Below are 9,533 nucleotides of genomic sequence, written 5' to 3'. Positions count from 1 at the left end.
ACACACACACACACACACACACACACACACACACACACACACACAAGAACACAAATGAGCCAACACATACGTACTGCACACAAACCACAACACACAGGCTGATATGTAATTTGATGACGGCATCTGTGCACATTAAAGGACACGTGGACATGCGCAGGAATTTGCAGTTACACATAAAAAAAGTGTTGTGATCACTTCTGGAAACAATCTAGACATTGAATTATTTCAACACTTTAACATCTTATTTGTGCTACGTGTTTTTAAGGACAATCAGCCCTGCCGGGAGGAAACGTATGATGCAAAACACTAAAAAATTTCTAACTTTCCTAAAATTTGCAACGACATTACCAATAGTTCACCGTTTTCCATCATGTTTCCACGCCATCGTTACACGCTTTAAAATCCCAACTTTGTCTGCATCAGCTCTCTCAACGTTTCTGCAGTCGTTCCAGTCCCAAAACACACAGTTTAAAAAACCCAGATTGAACAACAAACTCTGTTTTCCCAAGCAGAAATCCGGGCCGTATTTGGTGAAATTTATTGGACTGGAGATCAGACCACGTGGAAACACAGCGGTCATCAGTCCTGGTCCCTCCAACAGTCTTCTCATCACAACTCGCGCGATGATAAAACTGTTTTTAAAAGCTTCTTTAAAATCTTAAGTTTTTCTTAAATCCTTCTCTCTGACCCGACCCTCATTTTGGACAAAAAGGTCAAATCATCGTGGGTCCCGAACAGTACCTGATGAAACCATCAAAAATGTCACTCAGGAGTTTTAGAGTTCATCGTCATCGCTGCTGTCCCAAGACGTGAGGTTTGCAGATCTCCGAGGGAGGAGCCGGTGCTTCTGTCAGGACTCCTCTCCGCCTTCCTGGTTGATCACGTGGTGGTATCCACGGTTACCGACTGGCTCCTTCTGCCAGCAGATAATGCCGAGGAGGAGGGTGATGAGGAGGAAGAGCACACAGCCGGACACCACCAGACTGATGATCACTTCTGAGGACGAAGACACAAAAAAAATCTCTCATCTTTCTTTCTTTACTTTAGCAGTCTTGAAGTTTTAGTGTGTGTGTGTCTGAAAGGTTCACCCTTATCTCGCCCTGTTGAAGGCACTTCACACTCTTTGTCCCGTTCTTCAGAGATGGAGGGCTTTGTAATTCTCACAAACTCATCTAGGGGGCAGTCATGGGAGCAGCCTGGTAGGTGCAGAGGGAACAGCTGCACGGTGCTGTCATTCCGGAAGAACATGGACACCGAAGCAGAGCTGGACCCAAAGAGGAAGAGTCGGTTTAACTGGTTCATGCATCCTTGTGTTTCTGACTCAGCTGAATCTGACTGCGTGACACTGAAGTGAAGTCTCATCATGTTTTTTACTTAGCATATTGTTTGTGTGTGTGTGTGTGTGTGTGTGTGTGTGTGTGTGTGTGTGTGTGTGTGTGTTTTACCCGTTCTCCCTGTACAGCTCGAATATTTGACAAGAAGCATAGGGCGGCTGTTTTCCATTGAACACGTCTAAGCTGGACTGAAGAGCCGCTACAGTGGTGTCATGCTGTCGAACACACACACACACACACATTTGCACATTGAAGGAATAGTTCAGCATTTTGGGAAATACCCTGGTTTGCCTTCTTGCTGAAGGTCGGAGGAGAAGATAGATACCACTCTCACGTGTGCATGCAAAATACAAAGCTAATAGATGGTTAGCTTCGCTTCACACAACTGGAAACAGCTGACATGGCTCTGTTCAAGATAAGAACTGGGCCTCCCAGTCAATTAGTGATTCTTGTAGTGTTGCATTAGCTCACCGCTGACAGCATCATCATTTTCAGTCTCTGTTCTGGGTCTGGGGCGGCCATCTTGGTAAGATTCTTCACGATTTCGCCCAATAGGATACCTGAAAGACAGACAGACTTCTTACTTTTCCCCTATAAATGCACTATTTCCTCCTGATTACATAATGCTTGCTAAAAAGCAGTATCCAGTTGTTTTTTTTAAAATATGCTGTATATTTGCATGTCATGCTCATCTTGTATGGCAGGTCAGTGAAGTACACACACTTACCTCCCTGCAGTCGGCTCTTTTCTTGTCGTTTATAGACCCCGAACATGATCTGTGAAAATTGGAAAGTATCAGTACAATACTCTAAAGTCCAAAATATCAATCAGACCATCAAGAAAAGTCCTCAATGAAAGCAGAGATGTTGCAACGACTTTTACCCGAAATTCATAGTCCTTCAGTTCTCGGAGCTTCTCCATCACATCAGGAGTCACCCAGTCGGGAGCTGACATGTTGTGACGGGACTGAATTCACACACACACACACACACACACACACACACACACACACACACACACACACACACACACACACACACACACACACAGGGCAAGAATTACGAAAAGCATGAAAAGGACAGCTGACTAAGAGGAGGAGGCTGACCAGCTTTAATTAAGCAGCAGTCAAGTTGACAAACTGTCTTTTTGTTCTGATGGCACTTCGTCAGCAGTCCTCAGGCCGCGCCTCTCTCACTGCAGCCATCTCTCACATGCTGTTTAATTACTCTGTGGCTGTCCTCAGTGACCCAGCTGTCCCTGAGTTCAAGTTTGAAATCTCACACTCTTTAGTGTCCATCTGATGTGTAACAATGTGGAGTTTATCTTGAAAATTTGAAAAATGTAAAATGATATGTGCAGCATATTGATTGGTCTGGCCATACGTGTGCTGAAACACAGGCGGTGACCTTTGTGAACTCGATAAGGCAAAAAAGACAGATGTGAAACCGCTGCTGGCTTCACAGTCCTGTTCCTCGTTCCTGTTCCTTGTAGGCGTGTGCGCCCCAAAACATGGTAATCTCACCAGTTCTGGTCAGCTGCCAGAGGTATACTCATCAGAAAAGGAGTCACGCCAGGGGATGTTTTGCACAAGCAAAACTGGAGCTGACTTTCCTGTCTTGGCAGATAAAGATGCTTTACTGTGAGCTTGAGCTTCGCTGCTGCAGAATCATGACAAATACGTTGCTGTTGTCAATCCAAGCAATTGTAAAGCTTTCACTTCTGCTTCTTGTTTTTGCCGGCGGGCAGAGGCTGTGTGGTCCTGCGTGTGTGTTCTCACCTCGCAGAAGAGTGTGTCGTACACAGTCCAGATTGACTCAACAGTCGTCTTATTCAGTCCTGTTTTACTCCTCACCAGCTCTATGACGTCCTGAGGAGAGGAACACAGCGAGACGTTTGTGTCGTCCTGAAAAATCTCTTTAAACTTTTCAGAATAATTGAAAGATACACTTGGAGAGAAGAAAGGAGAGAAAATGACCTGGTACTCAGCGGTGACATTAAGAAATTCCTCCGTGTGTTCGGTTTCATTCATCAGCTGGTCGTAGCGAGGACAGTCACCCAGAGGATAAGAGAGGAGCTGAAAGAGGAGAGAGAGTCCAGACGTTGAATCGCTTACAGCAAGGAGCACTGAAACTAAACTCTAAACACACTCTAAACACTAAAGCTGTGCGATACACATACCCTCTCTTCACTCTGTGGCACGGTGTGCACCGGTATCGGCTGCCACTTCAAGTCTGGGGTGAACACCTGCTGACCAGCGGGGGGGTACAGACCTAGATGATGGGAGTCCGAATAATACAGACTGTTGGTGTGAGGACAAAAAGTGCTACAAGGAGAGGAATTACTGGTAGAAAGAAGTCGGAGGAAGAGGAGTTAGCTGATGTTCAGACCTGCAAGGTTGGCTTCAGCGCTCATCAGGGTGCGGTCAACGTCTGTGCTGCGAACTGAGATCTGAGGACGAAGGAGTCACCAGTGAGGGATAAAAGTGGATTTCCAAACTGACAGGCTTGAAACAGACAGCGTTAAATATGTTGAGGTCAAATATAACAAGTAATAAGAGAGGCACTCCTCCTGGAAAACACCTCTCAAATTATCATCATGTTCCAGGAATTCTGGCACCACTGGGAACCTCTGTGACACCAACATGGCAAGGGGCCCTTTCTCCAAAACATTAATATCAGCACCATCATCTGTCTGCGAGGGTTCAGCTGGGATGTCATGAGATGTGAAAGCGGCGAGGAGAGTCCGTCTACCTCGTGTCTGTCGTAGGATTCTTTGAGGAATCCTTTGTAGCGATCCCTCAGAAAGTGGCCCAGCTCAAAGTGCTGCCTCATCCCCTCCTGGAAACACACACAAGCAGCCAGAGGAGAGACGTTACACTGCTGATGCACTTGCTGCGACAGTAAATGCATGAACAGTAAGATTTATCACACCTGCGATAGCTGTCCGAAACCTTGTGGCCAGGCGCTCTCTTGGTACGGGTCGGTCGGGTAGGCTTTAATTGGTGAGCGGTCTCCATGCCGGAACAACTGGAGGGGCGACAGAGGAGATGTCGGGTGAGGCCCGACGAGGAACACACGAGTTCCCCTTTACTTTTACGGTATCTGTCACTATTTTCTATTAATCCAAGCATTGCCACACAGAGACTAAAGAGGAGCTCACTGCAGCTTGGATATCAGCAGAATCACAGTCTGTACAAGCTGATAAAGAAATATTTATGAAGCCTGATATTTCAAAGAGCTACAACAAAGCTCTTACAAGCTATTAGAAAAAAGCAGAATTGGTGACTTTGTTGGAAACAAAAGCCACTTGATCCAGCTGTTGACTGAGCAAATAATGACTTCAAACTGACTGTTTCATTGTGACACTTGTGTTTGTCTTGTCTTTCCAAACCTGCCCCGAAGCCCCACTTCCCAATGCTCGAGGGCACGTGTCTTCTAAAATGACAATGTTTATTATTCCACTTCAGTTGCACGTAACATTTGTAAACACTTGAAAAAGCTGTTATAAAAATCACTCAGTTGACAGTTACAGCAAACATTTTGCAGAGACGCTGTGATGTCATTCGCTGACACAAAAATCAAGCCGATGAGCTCAGACATTAAATACATTGTCTCTTGGAAGTTCAGCACAATCAGAACAAACATCACAACAAAGTCCTACAATGATTAAAAAAAAAGCCTCAGAATACCGTCCAGGGAACTTTTTGGGGACTATGTTTCGAAACTGGAACCTTGACTTGAAACTGCTCCTTTGATGCGAAAGAGCAAACTAGTGAAGTGAAACCAAACGTTCAAATAGGTTGAAAGAACTGTGTGTTTTCAGTCAAGCAGGTCTTGATAGTGGGTGCCACCACAACAGCTGGCTATTCAAGCAGAACAGTTGCAATCTTCGAGACACAAAAGGAAAGCGTGGGTTTCTGTCTTCCGGCAAGAGGAAAGCTCACACGACCGATAGATCCAAAATAGAAGAGGAAGTGTGAAAACTCCATCGGAAGGATGGATTATCCCTTTAAAACTCCTAATCTCATCTGTTCCGTGATCCATTAATGGAGGCAACCAGGTCACCATTTCTAAGAATGAGTACAAGAATAAGAACATCGAGACACAGCACGTCAACACAGCTGAGAAAATCCATGTCCCTCGCTCTGAGCGTCATATAGTTTAACGCCGTGACATGGGAGATGTCACGGCTTTAACATGGGAAGACATGAGTGTGTCCAATGCTATTCCAATTGTCACATCTGTGACAGATTCCATGTCTGCAGCGCGAGAAAAAGGCACAGATGGAGGGAGGCGCTCGTCATCGAGACAGTGTAGATTACAAGATATTTCCCTTCAAGCAGTCAGTTTTCATTCAGAGATTATTCATATATCTGTACTTTGCAAAGCGACAACCTACCACATAAAATCCTCTTACAAAATATCTGAAAGAAAGCATGCATGAGAAGGGCTGGATCTGCTGCTTTATTCAGTGCTTCCTTCAGTGCCTCTGTGCTTGCAATCAGGGAAACAACCAAGCAGAGACAATGGACGTTTGTGCACAAGCCACGATCAACCTCACCAGAAATACCTCAGAGACGACCCACAGCATTTATGAAACGCATGCTGACAAGTGTTTTCCAGGTCACCTGACAGCTTGCGACAGTGGAAAATATAACTATGGCTATTGCTGTAGCTCATAAACATCTTCATAATAAGTCCAGGTGAGACAGGTGAGGTCTGTAAGGCAGGGGTGATGACTGGACGACCTCAATTTCCCTGTTATTTATTTACAGTGTCAGCTGGACAGACTTCCTGTTGTGTCTTCAGTCGTTTCGTAGTGTCGCACGACTCCGAACACTACAAAAAAAGCCTTTTTATACATTTTCCAATTCAAACATGTTCACTCAATGCTGAATTTGAACCATTATTTCAGTAAAATGTCTACTTTTACGACGGGTTAGCGTGTTAGTTTTCTAACACGTTGCATTACTCGCAAGCTGTGAACCAACAAAATGTGCTGCTTTTTAAAAAAAATGTCCTTCAAGGTGGATTATTAATTTGCCAAATTCACGAAAAGACCCAGTGATTTCTGTCAGACTTAATTTGCATTCAGATAAATGTACATGTTTACATAAAAGCCAGTAGACAGCAAAGACAGACGAGGGACAACGCTGCGGAGTTCAATACCCTTCCACAGCATTATAGCGGATATCAATATCACTCACCACAGTCACATATACTAGTTCTCTTTCCGCTGTAGCTTTTCCACAGAAAGAGCCCACCGTTACAAGAAAGAGCACCGCAGCGGACACCATTTTCACGTCCGAGAAACCGGAGACCGACGACCACAGATAGTTGATTATAGGTTCTGAAGTCGTCTGACCGAGCTGCATAACGTCCGCCTCGGTTCACTCCGCCGGAAATACACGGAAGTTTAAGCATAAAATGAGTCGTAAATTTTGAACAAAAAAAACGTTTAAGAGTAAGGATATTTAAAGCGTTCAAAAGAAGCGATGTATCCATTCTATTATTTTTAATCGAAAACTTCATACCTCAGTCATATTTGCCCTTTATATTCGTGAAAGATGGGAGATGTTGTTCAGCACGTATTTTATTTTGAAATAGAGAAACTGTATTTTCAATTGACTTGATACACAAGGGGAAGCCGGAAATGACGGAACAGCCAGTCTGTGTGCGTGCTTGTCAACAGTCCTGAACACGTCTACATGTTGCTGCGCTCCTTATGTTGAATAATATTTTGACCCTTTCACAAGCTGCGACCTAACCGGCCGGTATTTTAATTTAACTTAATTTAAGTGTTCAATTTTCACTGAGAAAACTGTTTTATATCTAATCTCTGATTGCCACAGAGAGGAGGACGACTTCACTATCTATGATCATCGTTAAAAAAAAAGAAAGAAGCTAAAGCTAAAGGTGTGACTGAAATAATATTAATAATAACAATAATGATATCAATAATGATACAAAAACAATCCAATATATATGGATGCCCAAAACTTGGCAGAAAGCAAATCAATAAACATCTGCCAAGAACACACAGGTCAGAGCTGTGCGGTCATTCACATGCAGGCTTGCGGTTTTTCTCCTCAGCCACTAGAGGTCAGTGTTGTCTTAGCTGCAAATATCTTCTTACGTGTCAGATTGAAGTATCAGCTATCAAACTGCTCTGCAGCCTTCAGTATGTTGCTGATTTTGCTGGAACTTGGGTCCAGAAATTTGATCTGGAAGTTTTTATAATCATAGTGAAGAGTCAGCGATACCTACACTTTAACCTAAAAATTAAATAAAATAGTACATTAGGTTATATGCATCTCTGGGTACTTGGGATAGGTATTTTTTATGACTTGTTGACACAAATTCATTAGATTTAATTTAGTAAAAATAAACTGATAAATGAATTAAAATCATCAGAACCTGCAACTCTACTGTTCATTGTAATAGTATTTGTACATATTCCACTGCAGCTGCGATCCTCAGGTGTTTCTTTGGACATGCATGCAGGTATTTGTGTTGAGACCTTTCATCCATATCTGGCTTACAGATGATGTCATAAACACACTTGTTTTAAGTGAGCTGCGATCACGGGGGTGTTAAATGTTAAACCTGCATGTGTGAAATGTTTGATGTTTGAAAAGGCTTTCTGTGCTTCAGATCAGTTCAGACTGAAAACCTTGGGTCCTGAGCTGACCCTTCTCGCATGACCTTCTGGTACTGATCTGTATGTGTTTACACGGTGAAATGCCGTCGTGTTGTGTGACGATCTGGCAACAAGAAGCATGAAGCGTGGATTCTAGCTTTTTTCCTTAGCAGTATTCAAAGACACTGTGATTACAATATGAAAATTTGTTTTCCTGTGCTTTTATAATGGTTTTTCCATACAAATAGACTGAATAAACCCTTTGGGAACATGGCCTCCCCCCTTTGCTCCTGTCACAGTATCAACACTTTCTTTATCTCTGTCCAGCTTGATTAAAAAGATGCTACCTTTTGCCATAAGTGCAGAATTAGCTCCGAAATGTCTTCACACATGTGAACAAGAAGCCAAAAGTGAGGGAGACACTGATGGACAGTGAACTCACAGGCAGTTGTGAGCGAATGAGGTTTCATTCTCAGGACATTCTTGGAAAATTAGTTGAATGTTATGTTACAGACTTCTTGTCGTTTCATGTTAACTCTGGCCAAAGTGGAGATTTCTGAAAACGTTGACGTTATGTGTTGACGTGTAACCAGGGTTAAACAGCGTTTTAGGTGGTGATGGAGAGCGATGGCTATAAGCACTGGGGGAACTGGTTGGACAATTGAGAGCAGGTGATGAGTGAAACTGGCAGGAAATTGAACAATGGAACTCTAATCAAACCTTAACATGTTCCACATCTTTCACACATTATGGGATTGATTCAACTTTTCAGTCACATTCACACTAATTACAACTTCTCTGTCAGCCACAGCTTCATACAAAGTGAAGACATCTCCCAGCTTCCACGGTTTCTTCCTCCATCCCTATTCATACTCTTTTCAGAGAGTTATTGAACTTTTACAGCCCGCAGTGCAGCTTTCCAACATCCAGCATTCACACCACCGTTTCTTCAGAAATGGCTTCCTCTGATTACAACTGATGTTGAACAAACATTGGATTTCCAACCGCTACTGACACTGAAACAATACTGATTCAAATCCAATTCAAAAACTAGCAGCAAGAAAGACAACCAGCAGGGAACATCAGGGGAAACTTAGAAAAAAAACACATTTGCCCACAGGATTGCAATTACATTTAGCCTATTATTGCCCCTATTTGTACTTCTACTGTACCATACTGCTGTTGCTCATGCAGCTACTACTACTACTACTACTAACACCAGTTATCCTACTACCCTGACTCTTACCCCCACCACTAATATAGTATCATGGAGGTGAAAATTAACTGATGGTGGAAAGAATTCCCAAATATCCCACTGAAATAGAAGAACTCCTAGTTTGCTCATGCTTTGCTTTACTGGTATCAAAGTCAGCTTTCATTAAAGGAGCAGATGTCAGCTCATTTTATGTGGGGTAAAAGTGAAGGTGATAATCATAACAACAATGCCACATGCTTTCGCGGCACACCTGCACATTAGCACAAATGAAAGATCTGAACACAGAGATGAGTGTTGAAATAAAGCCTGTGGGAACATATCAGTACACCACGTCCCATTAGCTG

The 9,533-nt window shown here is 43.2% G+C and overlaps 1 protein-coding gene across 1 annotated transcript; it reads right to left on the bottom strand.

Annotated features, from left to right (window-relative positions):
• Positions 1 to 93: 93 nt before the first annotated feature.
• On the bottom strand, positions 94 to 6,721 carry acp2 (acid phosphatase 2, lysosomal). The gene is made up of 13 exons (XM_070958118.1): positions 6,541 to 6,721; positions 4,265 to 4,360; positions 4,085 to 4,171; positions 3,722 to 3,782; positions 3,513 to 3,604; positions 3,310 to 3,408; positions 3,112 to 3,201; positions 2,217 to 2,300; positions 2,062 to 2,110; positions 1,806 to 1,894; positions 1,446 to 1,549; positions 1,089 to 1,264; positions 94 to 996 (listed from the first exon to the last, which is right to left on the bottom strand). The coding sequence occupies exons 1-13, from the start codon at positions 6,706 to 6,708 to the stop codon at positions 851 to 853; spliced, it is 1,341 nt and encodes a 446-aa protein (XP_070814219.1). The 5' UTR covers positions 6,709 to 6,721; the 3' UTR covers positions 94 to 850.
• Between the last annotated feature and the right edge of the window lie 2,812 nt (positions 6,722 to 9,533).

Source organism: Chaetodon trifascialis, chromosome 24, assembly GCF_039877785.1.
Source record: "Chaetodon trifascialis isolate fChaTrf1 chromosome 24, fChaTrf1.hap1, whole genome shotgun sequence".
Lineage (NCBI taxonomy): Eukaryota > Metazoa > Chordata > Actinopteri > Chaetodontiformes > Chaetodontidae > Chaetodon > Chaetodon trifascialis.
The sequence above is the reverse complement of the archived record's forward strand: the minus strand, read 5'-3'. Positions and strand labels throughout refer to the sequence as shown.

Excerpts from the sequence above, each read along its gene's own strand:
- acp2 (XM_070958118.1), bottom strand. The coding sequence starts at position 6,708 with ATGCAGCTCGGTCAGACGACTTCAGAACCTATAATCAACTATCTGTGG. Across the intron at positions 4,361-6,540 it reads AACTAGTATATGTGACTGTG|TTGTTCCGGCATGGAGACCG; the intron begins GTGAGTGATATT and ends TCGCCCCTCCAG. Across the intron at positions 2,111-2,216 it reads TGAAGGACTATGAATTTCGG|ATCATGTTCGGGGTCTATAA; the intron begins GTAAAAGTCGTT and ends CAATTTTCACAG.